Source organism: Gymnoscopelus braueri (genome assembly GCF_963280865.1).
Source record: "Gymnoscopelus braueri genome assembly, chromosome: 18".
In the NCBI taxonomy this organism is placed as follows: domain Eukaryota; kingdom Metazoa; phylum Chordata; class Actinopteri; order Myctophiformes; family Myctophidae; genus Gymnoscopelus; species Gymnoscopelus braueri.
Window position 1 is genome coordinate 22,787,794 of NC_137618.1, and position 20,704 is coordinate 22,808,497.

A 20,704-nucleotide genomic window follows, 5' to 3' on the forward strand; every position below is an offset into this window, starting at 1 on the left:
GTATTCAGTTCATCTCAGTATGGTATGAAAATCAACATGAAGACTTTAAACTTGCTAGAGATACATAATCCAACACATTTATGTATATGTAATATTTGTTAAATTTAGGTTATTGTTGCATTTTAACCACTTAAACCCCATAGGTTGTTGAGCGGAGTTCCTCAGGAGTTCCTCAGTACTGTTTTCACTGTACTTTAAATAACTTCGCTTTAACTTCGCTGAAAATAGCCAATTGATAAGCTCACAATGCCACAAAGCGTAGATTAGTTATTTTCTGCGAAGGTTTTCCCCAGAATACGGATGCGGTAATGCATTTTAAAGCGTGGATTGAGTTGAAAAATCTAATCGAAGAAGCAAGATTGGAGTAAGTGGCAGGAACCTTAGTCAATAAATGACAGGGTAAATGCTCATGCATATAGAGTGCAAATAAATCAGTTAAATACTACAAAGTAACTAGGATAGCAGGTAATTATCAAACCTAGCGTCTGTCGAAACATGTTATCTACAGTACATGTAACTAGCATTATTCAAAAATAGGCAACAAGAAGTGCTCCCAAATTCTCACACGAATCCCTTGGAACCTTGGTGTGAAAGAGAGAGAGAGAGAGAGTTGGGAGTGAGAAGAGCGAGTAGGGGGGTAACAGAAAATGAAAGCAAGACAGAGAGAGAGAATGTGCACATGTACGTGCATTGCGAGTGCGTTGAATGACTTATAGGATGCCTTTCCCGACCACTGAAATTAATTTGACCGTATTGCTATGGCAACATAAAGTGACATGCTCCGCAACTTTTAAGGCTGGCAGACAATATTGAAGCCTTATTCTAAACTGACCCACTACATCTAACTCAGTCCCTGTGCACTTGACAGGATTAATAGACAAGGAATTAATTACATATACAGTGCCATGGGACCTATTATACTTAATGACAAGGTTGGGGGTGTGCAGCAAGATTAAATATATCTATACATCTTTGTGTTGGGTGTGAAAGTAGATTGATACACACCTTGATACTGCAGATCCACTGTAGCATCAAATGGGAAGCACAGCTTATGCTTTCCCACAGGGAGGCTGTGTGCTATTCCACAAGGTTCCAGACTGTCACGCTCACTATTAACAATTTAGGCATTTATCAGACACACTTATTCAAAGCGACTGAATGCTAGGGGGTGAAGTAGAGTCTGAAGAGGTGAGTTTTCTGCTGTGATTCTGCAGTTCTGCCTGAGACGGGGAGGTCATTCCCCAGATTGGCAACCAGGAGGGAGTCTAGGACGCTTGAAGCGGTGGTCAGGGTGCTTTAGGGAAGGGAGGGACAGATGTTCTGTTCTAAGGGTGTGGGAAGGGTTGTAGGGATGGATCGTGTCCTCAAGGTAAGGGGTTTCCATGCCGTTGATTTTTATTTTTTTTGCGGGTTTGTTACTTTTTTTAGTTTTTTGTTACTTTAATTCGGTTCATTCGGTACAAAAAAAATGTACTCCATGAAGTGTAGATGTCGGCAACTTGTGTGGGAGAAGGAGGGAGTTGCAATAGTAAAAAAAACTGTTAAAAAAAAAGAAAGATAGAGTTTTGCTGGCTTTATTATTATTCTTTACTGTTGATCATTGTTTGTCCAGCACCTGGGTGAGGTCGGATGTGCATGCACTACAATTTGTTGCAATAGTAAAGCCTGGATATACTGTAACTGTGGCTTGGACAAGGAGCTGGGCAGACGTTTTGGCGAGGAAGGGTCTGATTCTCCAGATGTTGGACAAAAATAGTCTCGGGAGAAAAGATTGATTTGCAAATTAAATTAAAACGTCTGCACAATTATGTTTGGCCAACATTGATACAATTATTTAGGTAAGGTTAGTAACATTTTAATAACTTTGCACAAAATATAAACAAACTTGAAATCTAAAAATAAAGCCATTAAAGGAGCTACACCATGAATTTAAAAAAAATATTTGATATTTAATATCATATGGTGTATGTCCCTCAAACCTTTTTCAAAAGGTTTGAGCCTAAATCATCACTCAGATATACTCATCCCAAGTCAATTGTCTCTGGCTTATACAGCACTTTCAGCTGCAATACCAAAACGTCCACTTGGGCAGGGGGGGGCTACTGAGCAATTCTGTTCAGTTAATAAATTCAGTTAATTAAAAAAAATATAAAACATTTTAAAAAAATGGAAAAATTCTGCATAAAAAGAAGCATCTAAGAAAAATACAAAATCGAAAAAAAAACACTTTGAACATTTTTGAACAATTCCACCAAGTGTTTGAGGTGCCTGTTTCACCCACTTCCGGGGGGCGGAGCCAAAATCCGAGCCCGAAGTATTTGTTCGTAGACCCCCACTTAGGGGGGGTAGAAAAAGTTTCGGAGCGATTCGGGCACTTTTCATTTAACATTGGGTTTGCCATCAAAAATGTTTATGACATCATAAACATTGCCATTCTGAGATCGCCTGTTCAGACACGCCCATTCTGGAAATCCATGAAATGAGAAGGAATGACTGAATTTAAAAAAAAAACATTTTTTGGGGTACAAGAGACACTGGGGACCCCAAAAAATACAAAAAAACAAGAAAAATTTGATTTTCATGGTGTAGACCCTTTAAAGGGGAAATCCACCCATTTTCAATATTTAACTATGTCATTAATATAGCATAAAGGAGTTGTGTGGAAATAAGAAAAAATTAAAAAAAAAAATAACATTGCAAAAAAAATTAACATTGCAAAAAAATTAACATTGCAAATTACACCATGATGAGTCATCACAGTGTAATTTGCAATGTTAATTTTTTTGCAATGTTAAATTTTTTTGCAATGTTAATTTTTTTTTTTAATTTTTTCTTATTTCCACACAACTCCTTTATGCTATATTAATGACATAGTTAAATATTGAAAATGGGTGGATTTCCCCTTTAACAGGAAATGGTCTTTATGTAAGATATATGGCCAACACTGTGAGTAGACATGTATTGATGCCAGTATGGTCCTTTAAGTTCACATACTGATTGACAGGAACCTTTGAATCTAGTGTTGAGACCCCCTGTACCTACGTATGTTCTGTCGCTGTCCAGGCCCTTCCTGAACTACCAGAGGATGTACTACGTGTTCATGCAGATGCTGTCCAGTGGCCCAGCGTGGCTCAGCATCGTCCTTCTCATCATAATCAGCCTTCTGCCCGACGTCATCAAGAAGGTGCTCTGCAGGGCCATGTGCCCCACAGCCACCGAGCGTGCACAGGTAGCGTCCTTAGTCCCCAATTCAACACTTGTGCTGTAACGTTAGCGTTGTAAAGTTCTCCTATGTTTTGTGAGGTTTAGGTCTTGCAGTGGTGAACCACATGCTTTTTGCTCAGCCATTAACCCAAGACTGCCTACTAAAAGATGCTTATGCTAACTACTATATCACATCACTTTATTTTAATGACAGCACTTACATGTGCTACTACTGACACTTTTTTGCTACGGTCACTGTCGCTCTATATTTCCCTGTTCCTCTGTCATCTTTTACTGTGTGATATTTTGTGCCGGGGTTTGCTTCAATATACTATATAACACCTCAAGGAACACCGTTAGCCTCCTCAATAGCTATGGGCAACAGTGTGATGTTGAAGTGTGTGACATGCTGTTCCCTTTTGCTTAGCTACACCTGCTTCGTGTGAAGCAAGTTGCACCTCGAGTGAAAAGGTGACATGTCTGACAGATCTCTGCCTCCTTTTCTCCCCCCTCTCCATCCCCCTCTCTCTTCCCCTTTCTCTGCACCGTAATGGACCACCTAAATCAAAATGTGCACCTGCCCCTCGCTCACTTCCCTCCACCACCCTTATTCCCTTTCTCCTTCCCTGTTTGCTCTCCTCTTGTCGCTCTATTTTCTTTTCTCTTTCACCCCTCCTCTTCCCTCTGCAACTCCCGCCATCTGCGTTCGATTTTCCGGCGGTTCACTAATGGCAGTCCAAACGCCCGTGCCTTACCGTGGAGCCATCCACCATCTTCATGCTTTCTCAGTCCTCCAGCAGAATGAGTTTCTGATTGGCCCACAGAGACGGGAGAGGAGGAGTTGGAGGAGGAGGTGACTCTCTCTTTTAAGCACTGTTCTCTGTATGCATGGTGGCATGTTGATAATATGAATCACTCATCACTGTTTCACCACACGCACCGGCAGCTCTGATAACGTCAAACCACCTACTTTACTACTAATGCACCGCACTTTACTCCGTCCTATTCCCACACTAACATTCTTCTGCCATATTATCGAGTCCCATTACCACTCTGTATGTATTGCTGTATAAAGAGTATAGCATATTGCTGGTGTACATGTGCATGTTCATCATTAATGTGTCAATCGTGTTTGGACGGGATTCTTGATTTATATAGGATGAGAATTGTCCTATAATTGGCTGGTTTTACAGGCATGATCAAACTGAGCAAGTCTTATCCTTTGCAGGGTCTTCTCCATCTGTGAAACAGGCCACACAATTAGTACTGTATAACTGTAACTGTTCCAGCTTTGTTTGAAAGTACTAAATGTATCATCGCTAGACCCTTCCAGTCCAGCCATTAGTCTAAAAGGAGTGGAGGACATTAAGAGATTTGTTATGGGGGAAGTTATTTGGTTTGCCCTTGATTTAAGTTTCATTCATTGAAACACAGTCTAATATTATATCTTATCTTGAGATAAGATTTAAGACCTCCTCACCTGTACCATCATCCACAGAAGGTAAGGACATCAGGGGCCCTGGAGGTTTGTGTGGCCCCTGGCCCTGGCCCTGATGCTGGAGGGGGAGTCAGTGAGAGGGACCCACTGCGCCCTACTCGGACCTGTGAGGGGGACAGTGGAGAAAAAGCTGATAGGACCTATAACTCCATGATGACACCCTGCAAAGCAAAGCCCTAGAACCCCCCCCCCCTCCCAGGTGGGCTAGGGTCACCATGGTAACAGCACACGGATGGACCTTTCTAATGGAAGGGGTGGGGGGTATTAGTGCTGCTGCCGTTATTGTTTACGTGCCGCTCGGCTCTGCATGGGGCATGGTGGTGTGCTATGAGTCAGGGGTGTGAGGGGCTTGGGGCTTCTTGGCTCACTTTCGTCTGGGTGTTGCTGTGCTCTGGAGCTTTTCCTCCCTAAAATCTGGCTTCAGGATTAAAAAAATCTCCATTTAAGGCTGTACTGCTGGTTCTGTGCCATGCTGTGCTTCTTGCTGCATGTGAGATGAGAATTAACATGATCCAGAGAAAATCCATTGCTACTCTCGAAATGTGACTGAACCCCGCGTCATTTTGGATCCTTGCCCACAGCTTTACAAAAAACATGGAAAAAAGGGTGAAAGGATAATACTATATGTACTAGCTCAATGGCGCTTTGCTGCACTTTGGGTCCTACAGCATGACCTAGCTGACATTTCTTAGCCAGCACTTGGTGAATTGGGGTCTTATGTGTGCGCTTTGTATACACACTGCTTAAACACTGCTGGGCTGTCCCAGATCACTGAGACTGCCCACTCTAACACAGATGTCACAGAAACACACATTTAAAAACAAAATGTCTGTAACAATTTGACTTAAAGCAGTACTGTACCCATTGATCCTTTAGGCAATCTAAACCATTGGCCTTCCCCACGTTTTCCAAATTCTCATTCACCTAGTCTCACTGATGACATCTGGTGCTGAGAGATGGAACAGCATGCATGAACCTTGTTTCCATATTTCATGGGTATAGCTGAATGGTATATCAAACGCAAGGGGTATTTTCATAGGATTTTGTTATAGACCATTTAGAGACTTTACAGACGTGACACAATTCTTTCAAGGATTAATTTGTACGTTTTCCATTTCATTGACAAAATCTTTGCAGTCTGGGACAAAATGGTTGCCGTGTCCTTGGAATAGTCTCATTATTTATTAAAATAACCATCTGCAGATTACATGCTTGTCCGATCTTATGAATATACCCTTGTCGTGCAACATACTGTGATGCCAAACATTGTGCAGCAAATCATTTTTGCATCAGCTGTCATTCATAAACTGTGGTTTATGACTGGTACTGTTCATCTTCTTGATGACGTCCTTGATTCTTTTATGTGCCTGCGTCCCCTCACTGGCTCTGTTTGTCTTGGTCTCCCTGTAGGACGATGAGAAGCTGGCGCAGGGTGGCGTCGCAGAGTTGACTCCGCTGTCCTCTCGTTGCTTGCCCAAAGGCAGGAGCACCGACTCCTCCCACCTCCACCTCGGGGTCCCAGAGACCCTCTCGCTCCGCAGCTCTGATCCCCTTCCCCAGAAACTGCTACTGGCCCACTGGGCTGAAGGGGCAGAAGGGGCGGACCTGTGCACTCTCAGTCCCTACACGCTCCGTCTATCGGGGGCTGGATTCGCCTACTATGCTCCAGGGCCAGAGACCTCAGTGTGAACACACACACACACACACACACACACACACACACACACACACACACTCACTATGGAACTACACGTACTGTATGTGAATTGTGTGAGCACATACAGACTTCCCAAGAGGTGTGACCAACACTGTACAAAGTACAGTCAAACAAACTACTGACATACACACACACACACACACACACACACACACACACACACACACACACACACACACACACACACACACACACAGCAAAAGCATGGAACCTCCACACCGAGTTCACTATGTGCATTTTCTGGGCCTCTCCTGACCGGTCGTCCCTTTAGATATCATTGCCCCGACCTCTTATCCTGGTCTTGTGGTTGTTTTCATTTCCGTCCCGTCATCCCCGTATCATTCTCGTCCAAGTTTCTAGCTCAGCTGTCCATGTGAAATTACTTGAATACGTCTGCTGTTTAAGACACTGTCACTGAACACAAGGGGAACCATAATGAATGTGTTGTTTCATGCACTATAGGTCTGTCCTACATCAAAATGTCAACAGTTGGGCCTTTTTGTGTAGATTTTCCTCTGTTTATGCCCGTTTCTCTTGTCGACTTATTTTGCTTCTCTGCAAGTGTACGTTTTGTTATGTATGTGGTCTGGCCAAGTAAGGGCAGCCTTCCAAGGTAGACCCTGTAGGCGTGCGTGCGTGCCGTGCATGCATGTATAATGTTCCATATGTCTGTGCCGTCATGAGACACCTTTGCCTTACAGTTACCACACAGCAGCAGGCTAGGAGCCAAAAGTGGAAAAGTGGAGCTAACGCTAGTGGTGTATTTTTAAGCCTTACACACCCATCAGCTGACGGAGGGGAAGGTCATATGAGGGATGTACAGTATTCTAGCCACCCTGCCTTAATTCATCAACTTCATTTATTTATTTCCCACCAGTGTGGGCACTGGGCAAGGTTAATTGCGTAAGCTGTTCTGAGGGTGTACGTTTTACTATACGTGTTCTTTCTTCCTTTTTTTTTCTTTCTCCTTTCTTTTAGCCATCTCTATTATATCCATTTCTGTTTCCTTCCTTATCAGCCAGGGAAAGCATTGTAGGATCTCCCCCGCTGCACACTGATCTATTCTTCTCTGCGCTGTTCCTCAGCCTTCCTCTCCCAGACATCATTCATCATCAAGCATATCATGATGCCTCTCCCAAACCCCTGAACAATGAGCATATTGTATCCACTCTCGCCACCATGTGGCCGTGCATGGTAACGACAGCAGTGTTAATAAAAAGGGACGGACACTGGAGCTAGTTCATATGAAGTGTGTGTGTAACGCGGGAAGTCCAAGGCTGATAGGGTATTTATTTATGGGTTTCCTACACATGACTCGCTGTTAGTCATTGTTGCATTGTGCTTATTTTGTTTGTTGATTGTGTATGCTTGCTGCCATGCTCTGTGTGTTATGCAAAAGGTTATGTCCTAGAATGCTTATGTCATGTCCTCACGCTCTGAGGATATTCTCTATTTGACTACTACATGTACATGAGTTTTTTGTTCTACACTGAATAGATTATTGATAGCAGTTACAGATAGTGAATGGATGGATCTTATACTTTTGGAGGTGAATATTATATTGGGGGGGGGGGTGTCTGTTGTAAGGTAGAGAGGGAGACTTGAATCAGCGGTGTAACAATCAAATCTCTAGAATGTTGAACTGATTTATCCATCATATCCTTCAGCTAAAGATTGTAGCTCATGGATGTACCGCTTTAAAATTTTAAACATTTGAAGTTCCTTTTTTGGTTGCATTACCGAGTTACAGAAAGTATTGAATGTCGGGTTCTGAAGCATCTTTGAATGTTTATTCAGAGACGAGATGCATGTCCTACTGCAAACTTGTATAGATGACATATCCACCTTCTACTAGGGCAGTGGTTCTCAACCCGTGGGTTGGGGTCCCCACATGATCTTTGGCGGGGGGGGTCCCCAGATGACAGTGAAGTGACAATTTAAGGACTTTTAAGACCTTTTTAATACCTCAAAAGAAAGAAAGAAAAGAACTAAGACCATTGCTGCATCAAAAGAAATCGACAAACTATACTGTAAAAACTGGTCAAACCTTGGCCAAATTCTCAAATAATATAAGAAGGAGGGAGGCGTTGTGAGCTTGTAGATTGGCTATTTTCACAATTGTTATCTGTGGAACTGAGTCAAACTAAATGTAATGCCTCAACTCCTATATTCCAAGTGCTTGTCAGAGTGAGGGGTCCCCAGTTCAAATAATGATTATTTTGGGGGGTCACAGCCTGAAAAGGTTGAGAGCCACTGTACTAGGGGGTGCAAAACACCTGGAAGATGTCAGACTTTCAGATGTGTTATAGTTTTCACTCCCAGCCCACAGACATCAGCCCACAGACATAAAGTGTTATGCCGGATTTATAATTATTTGCGCGCCAGTGTCGCGCACCAACAATAGCAGATGTACAAGCTCACAGCGCACGTGCTTTCCGGTGCCACGACACCAGCACACAGCTACGTGTAACTCGGGCTTTAGTGTTTTTAATTTGACGGCACAACCTATGACCTCAGAGGTGTTGGAGAAGGGCAATGGTGCTTGTTATGGCAGTGTTCAACCTCACTGTGCTGTCATCATTATGTCCAGAGCTATTCTAAATGTCATATACAGGATATATATATATATATATAGTATATATATATAAAATATGTCAAAGCCCACTACAATAACTTTGTATGGTATATTTTGTTACAATGGAGTGATTAGGAAGTTCAGTGTTGTTGAAGAGTGTATATATCTTTTGTCATTCAGACTTAATTTGTTAGATGAGGGGAAATCATCACTTTTGTTCTTGTTTATGTTCTTCTCTTCCTCATGCTGTCCATCGCATTGTTTTTAGTTTATTTTTTTGTTGTTTATTTGGGGGTGAGATTTTCTTTTGCTACATTTTGTATCCCGGAGAGAAGACTATATTTTAACTCTATTTATTTAGAATGTGCGTTTCAAGTTTGTAACCAAAATGAGGACTGGATACATAAGATGTTAGAGAATAACCAATAGCTCTATACACTGCACTTTGTTCTACAGAGTAGTTTATCCCCTAACGAAAGGTCTATCGTTGTATGTACTGTACTGAGGTTTATAAATGTTACACTGTTTCTCACACTTATTTTTCTAAGACGATTGTAGTGGGCAAAAAAAAAAGTGTGACCAAATAACTTGACTAGGAATGAACTGTCTCTAGGTGTCCGACACTGGGTTTATTGCACCAGCCTTCTACTGCTGATCAGAATGTCAAACTGCTTTTTATAAGTCCCATCATCAGCACAACAGCAGGTGCTCATCATGTCACTCCTGAGCTTGGCATAGGTTTGGAGGAAAAAAACAAAATTATTACTGAGCTGTCAAAAGGCAGTGAACAGCAAGCTGCATCCCACACCTTCAATACAGCAGTTTGTATTATTAAACCGGTTTGGAGAACTTTTTTTTTTTTGTATGATGATAAAGAGAAAAAAAAGATGTTCATCTGTTGACTTTTTGCCAGCCTATCTGTAGCGAATGAGGGCAAAGCATTGTATTGTCATTCTGCTTGTAATAAAGAAAGTATATATAAAAAAAAGAACACTTTGTTGACTTGGCTGTCATTTTATGTTTCTGATGGCTTATTTTTTTGGCGGTGGTGGGAAAAGTACTATTTTTATTTACTTAAGTAAAAGTATCAATACTGCAATGTAGAAATACTCTTTTACTCTATAAAATCGTTTAAAAAAATTAGGCCATTTTCAAATGGCCAAAATGTATATGGTTGAAGGGGTTAATATATGTTTTGTAATAATAATCCAAATCAACAAAGTAACTAAAGTTTTCAAATAATTGTACTTAGTTACTTAACTTAACCCCTTGAATGTTGTAGTGTTTTTGTAGTTTGAGATTGAGAGACTCTTATTGGAGCGTGAGAGACCAACTCTGGCACTGCACCTCTGTACAGTAAATGATCACCCTCACCTCTGGACTGTACTGCCTGAATTTGAGTGGCAGCCGCATTGGTGGAATTCACTCGCTGTCTGCTCATCCAGATGGACAAGGAACTGAGGATCAGGTAGAGAGACCCAAGTTATTACAATGTGGCAGACTGTGGACACACTGACCTGAAAGATGGCAGCCTTCTCTTTCAGGCTGTGGTGGATGAATTTATAGATTGCCAAATATATGTATTATTGTGTATATTTGTCTTCCTTCCATTCAATCTCATTCAATGCTAGTCAGTCACTTTCCTAATTCTTGACGGCAGCTGTTAAACCCAACAGCTGATTTGACTATATACAGTATCCTCCTATAATTTGACAAGCAAAACTGTGTGCCCGGTTCTCCTCAGTGGCTGGAGCTATTGAGCTGCATTTGCACACAGCCATTGACCATTACCATCTGAACGCAACTGCGAAGCCCGTTTTTCATTTCGCCAAATCTCAGCTGTTTATTAGCGTTTTTGTGTCAAACAATGTTTCCCGACAGGACCTGCAATAACCCCACTTTTGCCACTACTTTCGCCTGCGCACTTCACCGGGTATGGACTAGTATCCTTAATATGACTATTTAGAATAGCATCTTTGTCTGAGACTGGGGCTGCAGGAACAGGCCAGGAGGCCTGCTCCTTATGATCTGTAATATTGTTGCTCTGCTGAATCTTCCTAATAAATTGTTAACCTTCACCCTGACTGAATAATAATATTTTCCATTACAAGGCCCATAGCAACATGGCAACAGTACAGGAAAAACTCATCAATAGGCTCTGTTCATAACTGTAATCCATATCCTTACTCCAGCTTTGAAGGGCTGTGTAGGAATGTTGCTCCACTAAGCGAACATCATCTAAGGATGTTAATTTTGGATATTGGACAGTGGTTGTGAATATGATCCAGGAATTGCTTTCCATTTTGGCAAAAGTGACCCTGTGCAGTTGAAGCCGAAACCTGTTATATTGGCGTGAAAATGGCCTATTCCTGATGACAATGCAGCAATAGACATGTGTATCCACATGGTGGCATTGCAGCATAGTCAATGGACCGTGATATTTACTCAGGCTCTCTCCACAAAATCGCTGTGCCTTTTCTCATGTGAAACTGCCACCAGCAACTGCTGATGAAAAGCTGACATCCAGAACCCCTCTTATCTCGGTTAGCCAGCACCATCACACACGTTTTTGGGTTAGACTGTTTACGTGTTAACGTGAACAAGCTGTGCGGCAGTCTGTTTCCCTCTACCTTCACACCTCCCCCTCTCTCTCCATCACCAGCATTCCCTGCTTAACATCCCTCGGCGGAGGAGACGCTACCGCAGCTGAGACTGTCAACGGCCATAACAGCCTCAGCATCCACCGCTCCGCCGAACCTCTGCATCATCCAAGCTGCATCATCCTCTCTCCTCACCGAGGCATCCATCTCTCACAAGCATCTGGGCATCACACGCAGCCACACCCCCTCCCCTCTCTCGGCTCTCTTCCCTCCAGCACCATCTGCAGTGAGTGAGTCAGGCAGCTCCTGTCTCCCACTCCCCAGTCGCCGCGTCCACATCGTGGGCTAGCTACCCTTCTCCAGGGCTAGGTGACCCCTTCTCTGCCCAGGCTTGCGACTGTGGCAGTCCTCCTCACCAAGCCGTAGCAACGTTCGGACAAGTGGGCAAGCTGTCTCTTCTCCACGCTAGAGTGTCTGTTGGCTGGACAGCGGGATTTCCACAGTCCCTGTGGAGGATGATCCTGTGGATGAAGACAGAGGAGATGGCCCTGGGTGAGCTGCTGGAAAGACTGAAGATAGTCACCCAAAGCATAGGTACGTAGGTGCCAACTACACGCTCACCTTCATTTATAATACATTGTAGTGATTAGCACAGCATGTTGTGCACATACAGTGCACATTTGTGGTGACATGACACAAAAACCCAGGGGAATGAGTCATCCAGTGCTGTTGGTGAAATAACACAACACCATGTTTTAATGGTGCTGACGTGCATAGCATTTCCCCCTTAAGCTATATATTTGCATGACACGATTTGTTTTTGTGTGTTAAAAGAAAAAGAAAAAAGCTGTTCGTATTACAGTATGCTTCCATTCTGAAACATTAGATTGTCGACCTACAGTATATCGTTTCATCTCATGGGGAAAATAAATGCAATATTGTAGTGAAAGTTATAGTTCTATATGGATTTTTGTCAGGTAGGGTGAACACATTTAGCTTACAATATAATTTACGATATTTGAGATATATCTAATGGGGTGTTGGGGTGATGAAAGCAGAAATTGGAGACGGAGTGACCTAGATATGGTTCACATCTATGTATCCCTGGGCACTGGGCAGCTTACCTAATGTTGTTGACCCACACCTTTTCACACAGAATGACATCACCTCTTTGACAATCTGTTAGGTTCGGTGTGGTGTGTTTTGACCAGAGCAGCAATGACCATTTTACAGTTACCTGAAATGATTAGAATTTGGCCAGTATCGCAGTTCTGAACAGTCACTGGCAGCTGCAGTGCGAGAATTGTAAAACATGCATCTAAAATAACTGATCTACAATCTCACAATGTGTTGAAGCATTATGAGCCTGTAGATCAGCATGTTTTTGTTTTCTGTAGCAGTGTTATTTTATTGTTGGCACTGAGGCCACAATGTAGTGAGGTAAAACCCTTGGCCAGTACCGGTGAAGTGATATCCTGGCACTCTTACCACAGACAGTCCCAGGATTTAAGACCTCTAATAGATGGCCAGTGTTTCTATCTTCCCCCTATTAATCTAATCCCACTAATATGATTTCTAATGGATGGCTTTCCATCCGCCTTCATCCACTTATAGAGCTCTCTCTTTATCCACTCAGTGCCTGCGGACAAGGACTCTCAGGCCTGAACACACACACACAAGACAGACACACTTCCCACAATATGACTATAATTTGACTAGGCTATCTTTATTTCCATGTTTGTTAGTGATGTTGACCTCGTTTAGAAGGACTGCAGCTGCTCCCCCCGATGAGCACATCAGAGTTGATGTTTAGGACTGATTTTACATTGTATCGTTGTTTTCCCAGATGTAATTTACGTTTACATAAGTGTTAATTCAATTAACACATTCTGCTGTATATAGGATATACAGCTGTCCATACGAGGAAGAGAGAGAGCAGTGAGGTGTGTATGCTGTCAGGATGGATATAATCTAATCGTTTGAACTTTACATGACTTTCTTTACTTCTCCAAAGTTACCTTGCTGTGTGAGCAGTTTACAGGCTACTGCAATGCCCTCAGGCACTGTTCACTGTTCCTCAACACCAGAGATGGCAAAAGTGTGTGTGTGGGGGGGGGGATATTGCACAAGCCACCGAGTCGTGAGAGAGGGACCTGCGTCATACGACACGATAACGATAGAGATGTCACTGGCAATGATGACTCTGCAAAAGAAATTGAATCATGTGGATGTTGGGATCCAAAAACTCTAAAACATATTTGGGAAAAGTGGAGGTGTACAAGAAATGTGTCACTGATTCCTCCAGCGTTTTGCAAGATTAGCTGCCGCAGATATACAGCCTCTTATACAGTAGATGGCTAGCCTCCTGCAGTGCCACACCATTAAAAACAAGTAATTCAAAGAAGTCCTGTCAGTATGGTTTTATTCTGCATGAATACGCATGCAGAGCATTGCGTCATAACTAAAACATGAACTAGAACTGCATTGGTGGTTGATGTGGCATGCTATTCATAATGGGATTTGGTGGATGGAGATGGGAACTATAAAAATATAGTTTAAAAAATAATTCTAAGTAAAGTGGATGGCAGAGTTCACACCAACTAATAAAAAACAATGGTGAACGATATAGTTGTAGTGCTCAGTGTGAACGGCCCTTTAATACTGATCACAGGGAGACTGTAGACTCAGGAAGAGAAGGGCAATAAAGAGGGAAAGAAACAGCGAGACGGTGTGAACTGAGTGTGAAAGGGATTTAAGGTCGTAGTCTACTGCAGTACAGTAGGTGCACATGCATCAATGCTGCATTGCATAAGCTGGAGAGCTGTTCACTTCCGCAGGGCATTAGAGGAAGTCTGCAACAAAATATGCTCCACTGTGCTAGTGTGATTAAAAAATCATGCAGATCTCGGATTAGCTCCAGACACATAGACAGTCTTATAGACCACTGGTTCCCAAGCGTTTTATCTCGAGACCGAAAAGAGAAATTTGTCTCCCCAGGACCCAAACTAGTGAAAATAGCAGATCTACAAGCTTGTAGATCGGCTATTTTCACTACTTCTTAAGCATCGTTTTCTAATTTATGGAATTTGTTTGATTTATTTGATTCATTTATGAAATTATTTTGAAAGATCATTGAATTTGTTTCTAATTCATGAAAGAAATAGCATTTGGGAATTTTCTTTTACATTTTGCTTTAAATAATAATAAAAAACAAAATGTAGGAAACAAAAAAATGAAGGTTTCAGCCCGATCAGCCTTTGATTTAAATTTAAGATAAATATTTCAAAAAATATAAAACATTAATGTGATTTTATTTATTTACAAATTTCACGCATCACCTCGTTTTCAAGGGGGTCCTCTGGTACTTCTGTGTCCTACTGGCAGTGAGTGTTCACAAAGACATTTGGCACTGATCAGTCCAGCAGTTTGCGAAATTAGCTCTGGAAACACAGACATACCCACACAGACACACGTCCGACCCTCATATAGACAGCTAGAGCCTGCAGAGCCACATCGTAACAAAGAGAAATATGCACATTTTGTATCTCACTTGTTCTCGATGTGGGGTCCAGGCCACCAGGTGTGCTTGAGGGGGTTCCAGGGGGGTCCCCAGCTAAATTATTTATTGCACGTCCATTTTGAGCCAAGCTCCCTGGACTGAACATGTAAGTGAGTGTGTATGTGATCTCCAAAATGCTTCACACTGTGTCTGAGAACCTGTTAGCTAAGGACCAGGCAGATAGCTAGCCAGCCTTACTGCAATCAGAACTTAAGTGAAGAAGCAATCAGTCAAATCAGTCATGTAATCAAATCTATTACTACTTTGAACAGAGAGCATCTCCTTGCTTTGCTTTATAGGCCAATTGACCTACTTCCAGTCGATTCAAAGTGACACATCTAGAACAGAGAATAACCACGCTAGGCGTTTTCAGTTGGCAGTAGTTAGTAATGTTTGGTCTTTAGGGCATGCTTACTAAAGGGATATTAAAAAGGGGTTTTGTGTGTCCTTTCTGTACTGTGTGTGTGTGTGTGTGTGTGTGTGTGTGTGTGTGTGTGTGTGTGTGTGTGCGCGCGTGTGTGTGCATATATCAGCATGAATGCAGACTGCTGAGTTAAAGCCTGCTGATACTGTTGAGCCAAGGAAGGACATCTACAATTTACTGACTGGTCCTGTTTTCCTCATGGTCTCCAGAGTTCAGGGTTTGGAGTGGCCATTAACTCATAGCTTCATATTATTTATCTAGTTGATGTCTACCATTGAGTGTCTGGCTTCGTTTCTCTTTCTTCTCGTGTTATTTATCGTGACATCTGCACCTCGCAATGCATGTGTTGGTGTGCAATACTTAATGTACCCTAAGTTCAGGAATGTGTATAGATGGCCAAAATGGGAAATTAATAATTACTAATAAGTGCCAACATACCTCAAAGGAGGAGGTCGAGGTATGTTGAATCCAAATCCAAAATGTTTATCCAGATTTGTGGCATATGGTGGAGTGCATTCACCTGCGCAGGTGAGCTGACCTAACCCAGGGCTCGACCCACATAGAAGAAGCAGGTGTAGAGCCAGATGGATCTAGCAGGTCGTAGTTATTAATCTTCAGCCAGTCGGTCACGGACAACCAGAGTGCTCGTGTGGTCAGATGGCTGCTTGGCTCCATGCTGCATTAGAACGGCCATTTCATTTATGTTTCCGGTTTGCGATTCATAATGTATTCACAAAGTATAGTTCCACACAAAAAAAAAATGCTCCTGCACATATTGCTCAAGAGGTCTTGTATTATACTTACAGGGCAAAGCCATTTTAGAGTCAAAATGATTCCTGGAATTACAAACTGACTTTCCTGGTAAACCTACTGTATCTGTACTGATACTGTACTGATTTAACCTCTACTCATGTACGTATTTCCACAGGAGAGTGGTAAACATTATACTGTAGAAGCCAATATCAATATCACTACAAGGTTTATTGCTTGGGATTTGTTTCTCCAAGTCTCTCTCTATGGTCTTAATTGTTCTCTATATAAATGTTATGAACTGCAGCAATGTTTATGCTATATGACTGTCTGCGGTTTTGCCCAGTTCTCAACAATTTTAGCAATCTATATTTATTCTCAGACGCTGAGTTGTTTTCCTAGACTGCTCATGGCAGACCTGCAATAGGTCCCTGTAGGAGGGTCTGTCTGCTTGTCTGCACTGCAGTTTCAGATATATGTGTTAGCCCTGCAGTAGCTGGAGGTGAGTGCATACACCTGAGACTCGTCAATTTAAAGCGTGGAAAGGTCGAAGGCAAGAGCAGTGCACGTGTCTGCATGCACACGTGTGTGTGTGTGTGTGTGTGTGTGTGTGTGTGTGTGTGTGTGTGTGTGTGTGTGTGTGTGTGTGTGTGTGTGTGTGTGTGTGTGTGTGTGTGTGTGTGTGTGTGTGAGATTTAAAGTGTGTAGAGTGAGTGTGGGAGCTGAGGATCATTAAAAGGTCCATGACTTTTACAGGAGGTGCAGATCACAGTGGGAGTCACGCTCACATGATTAACGAGTGATGAAAGGGACCAGGAAGGAGAGAGAGGGAAAGAGAGAGAGAGAGAGAGGAGAGTGCTAAGGTGTCGTCCCTCCTCCGCCTCTGCAGTCGCCTCATCAGTATGTGAGAGAGAGTGCCTCCTCCCTCATCTCTATTCTTACCCTGTGCAACAAAAGCTGGAGGCTATTGCATGCCAGCTTTCGCTCCACAGACAAACCACTATTCCCCTGCACGCACGCACGCACGCACACACATGCACATGCACATGCACATGCACATGCACATGCACATGCACATGCACACACACGCACATGCACGCACACGCACACGCACACACACACACACGCACGCGCGCGCACACACACACACACACATGCACACACCCACACACTGGCAGCAAGCCACCCCCTTATCTTAGACTATTTCTATGAACTTGAATCCTCTTTGCTCGCCTCTCCCGCTGACATACATTTGAACAGTCAGAACTCTGCAAACACCACACTACAGTTATTATGAATTCTTAACTTCAGTTTTCACTTTATTCCTGTGCGATTCTTAGAAGGATGCTTTGCATTTGCTGGTGAGACACATGACACAAGATAAACAAGATATAAAGAGGGGAAAGGTGGAAAAGTGGCAGAGAAAAAGATTAGTCCAGGAGGCGGTGGAAATGGAGCGCTTGGTATAATTAGCCTGAGCAGCAGAAGGGGATTTGCGCTCCATCGGCTGGCCCCTTTATTCCCCTCCTCCTCCTCTCACCACTCCCTCACTTGGTAGAGGATGCTGCTCTGAGCTATACGGCAGTGCAGTCTGGATGAGGTGTGTCGTGTGTGTGTGTGCAGAACCTCGTCCCACCTCCAGTGAGAACAACGTGTTGTCACTGAGGTTGGGGAGAGAGTGACTCAGCTCTGTTTAGTTGCTGGACACAGATTGCTTTCTCTCCCCCCCATGTCTCTGATTTGGATTTGCTCTGGAAATTGGACTCATCCAGCGTGTGAGAGAGAGGATTGGTCTTTTGTGACCCGGCACGTCCCTGCAAAGCTACAAAAAAGGAGGATTTTTCTCATCATGCCCGTCTCTGTTACACCTCCAAGTGGATGCTGCACCTTGGAAGTTTATTAGTTTGTGTGTTGGAGCGGAGCAGCTCCTGCGTGGGGGTCGTTTGTTCTGGATGACAGAGTTTGTTTGAGTGTGTGACACTAGTAGCGGGCCCTCATGTCTCTGCATGAGTTTCTGCAGGATGGGGGCGAGGCACCGTACCGGATCATGAACCGGCTCAGTCAGCTGATCCCGAACGTGGACCTCTCTGGACTGGCTTCTCCTTTCCCTTTCAGCCCTGGCAGTCGCAAGAGCTCCTGGAGAGACTGGGATGGTGAGGCTGATGGAGAGATATTACTGCACTGCACTATTAGAGTTTGAGTTTCTGTGAGCAAGCGTACGCATGTGCATGCTTGCGCTTACACATGCATAATTTCTACTTGTGTGCGTGCGTGTGTGCGTGTGTTTTCCGATTGAAGTTCTGGCTGGAATTCTTTAGGGCAGTTTGCCCAGAGCACCACACACAGGGTTTCCTGTGGGCTTCCCCTGCTTCCAACTGTGTGTGTGTGTGTGTGTGTGTGTGTGTGTGTGTGTGTGTGTGTGTGTGTGTGTGTGTGTGTGTGTGTGTGTGTGTGTGTGTGTGTGTCCAAATATCTGTGTGTGTCAGGAAACTCGGATGCAACAGCCACTGAAAACGGTAGTCACATCAGTTGAGTAGTCAGAGTTTCCATCACAGCGTTATGAATAGCTGCATCAATCCTCTTCTCATGGCCAGTTATTATCTTCTCAGGAAAGACTTGGGTTGGTACAGACTGAGGAGTAACAGAAACTGCTGATAAGAGGCCCCCCCCCCCCTTTTTTTTTTGCTGTGGAAAAGTTATAGCGTTAGCTTTTTCAGAGCCATTTTTGATGCGGGCTATAGCACAGGTTTCCCAGGGGACACAACTACCAGTGAGGGAGACAAACATGCTGAGAAAGCTCAGGAGGAGAGATGCTAGATGTGATATTGCGGCAGGGATGCCCCTGGTGCCACTAAAGCAGAGTGAGTCAGTCAACTGTTCCTTTTGTGTTTTTGATTATTCTTTTTTGGTCTTTTGCCTTCTACCTGTGTGTGCGCATGCGCTCGTGCGTCATTTGCTTGTGTTATGTACTGTAGGAGGATAACCTTGTCGTTGCTTTAAATATCTCTGCAGCCTTGCTCTGGACATGACTCTGGTTTATGTGTGTGCTATAGCCTATTTCTCCACCAAGGTCGTCGTTCATTGTTCTGTCCCTGGCTAAATGTCACTGCATATTGCGAGCTATCATAGTTCCTGCCAGTTAATGTATGCCAGTGTGTACACACGTGTTTTCTGTCCCTCATGTGGTTTTGTGTCTGTGACTTGTAAGTCTCCAGTGAACGTAAAGGGCAGCAGTGAAAGTGCTTCATGTCTCTCCCTAGTTCTGTTAAAGCCATTAGCCATGATATGAATACATGCTGGAGAAGATCAGCCTCCTGCAGCTTTAGGGGTCAGTATGGAACCCCATTCACGCATCTCATGAACCTTTTGTATTTGTTTTTTCTTTCTCAAAATAATGACTTAGTATTTCAAAATAATGAAAAACCATCTCAAAATGATGACTTCAGGGTCGCTAAACCGAGCACTATAACTATATGGGGGGAAAAGTGTGTTTTTTTAGTAAGAAAAACTACATTTACTCAGGTACCATACTTAAGTAAAAGTTTGTGGTACTTTTACTTTACTATAGTATAAAAAAAATCAATACTTGAATACTTTCAATACTGCTACTCCACTACATATCAGAGGCAAATACTATACTTTTTACTCCACTACAATTGTTTGAAAACTTTACTTTACAAGTTACTACAATGAGTTAAACAATGAGAACCTTTATGAAAATAATGACTTATTCTCAAAATAGTGAGAAACGTTATTAACTTATTACTTTGAGATACTAAGTCATTATTTTGAGAACGTTTCTCATTATTTTCACCGAACGATTAGGTGTAGAGGGGAAAAAGGAGGGGACGTGTATAGGGTTTCATTGGTTAAGTCTGCATGTTATTTGCAGGGGGTGCCTGACTGACTGACGTTTCAACAAGCCTCTCTGAGGAAGACGCTTGTCAAAACGTCCTCCCTGCAATAAACGTGCAGACATGATTGCTCCATGATTGCTGATTCAACTATTTGTATGTGACACATGCGTAGGAGACATTGGGGGCACGATTGTACTGATCAGGCTTTGATGAATTCGCCCCTCTGTCAGACCTTCATACTGATGTGGAATATCTGACATGGATAAACACCTCTTCACTCCATCTGTCAACCTGTCAGCCAGTCTGTGTAACCGCCAGCTGTCAGCATGCCAATAACATAAGCCAGTTTTACAAATAAAATGCTGTATCTGCAACTCTGCATCCAAGGCCACATTAGTCTGCATGTTTCACCCCTTTTTCATTTTCTCTTAGTAGAATACTGTAGAAGAAATTGAGCCCAGTGTAACTGATATGATTTCAATACAGTACAGGCTATGAGTGTTGCCTGTAGAGCCCGTTC

General features: G+C 43.0%; 2 protein-coding genes across 6 annotated transcripts in view; both read left to right on the plus strand.

Annotated features, from left to right (window-relative positions):
- LOC308073443 (phospholipid-transporting ATPase IH-like) overlaps positions 1 to 9,733 on the plus strand; it is a 48,499-nt gene extending 38,766 nt beyond the window's left edge. For 2 of the 5 annotated variants that reach the window (XM_080412352.1, XM_080412353.1), the window contains 3 exons: positions 3,064 to 3,229; positions 3,940 to 4,057; positions 4,703 to 4,797. In XM_080412352.1, the coding sequence (XP_080268478.1) occupies positions 3,064 to 3,229; positions 3,940 to 4,017 (244 nt within the window). In that variant the 3' untranslated portion in view covers positions 4,018 to 4,057; positions 4,703 to 4,797. Of the gene's footprint in view, positions 1 to 3,063; positions 3,230 to 3,939; positions 4,058 to 4,702; positions 4,921 to 6,112 lie in introns of those variants that run through there. The other 3 variants (XM_080412349.1, XM_080412350.1, XM_080412351.1) reach the window with 2 other exon arrangements.
- Positions 9,734 to 19,063: 9,330 nt separating this feature from the next.
- The window catches only part of mcf2lb (mcf.2 cell line derived transforming sequence-like b), a 48,604-nt gene continuing 46,963 nt past the window's right edge, over positions 19,064 to 20,704 (plus strand). The window contains exon 1 of the mRNA XM_080456906.1: positions 19,064 to 19,188. Coding sequence (XP_080313032.1) covers positions 19,113 to 19,188 — 76 coding nt within the window. The 5' untranslated portion in view covers positions 19,064 to 19,112. The remainder of the gene's footprint in view (positions 19,189 to 20,704) is intronic.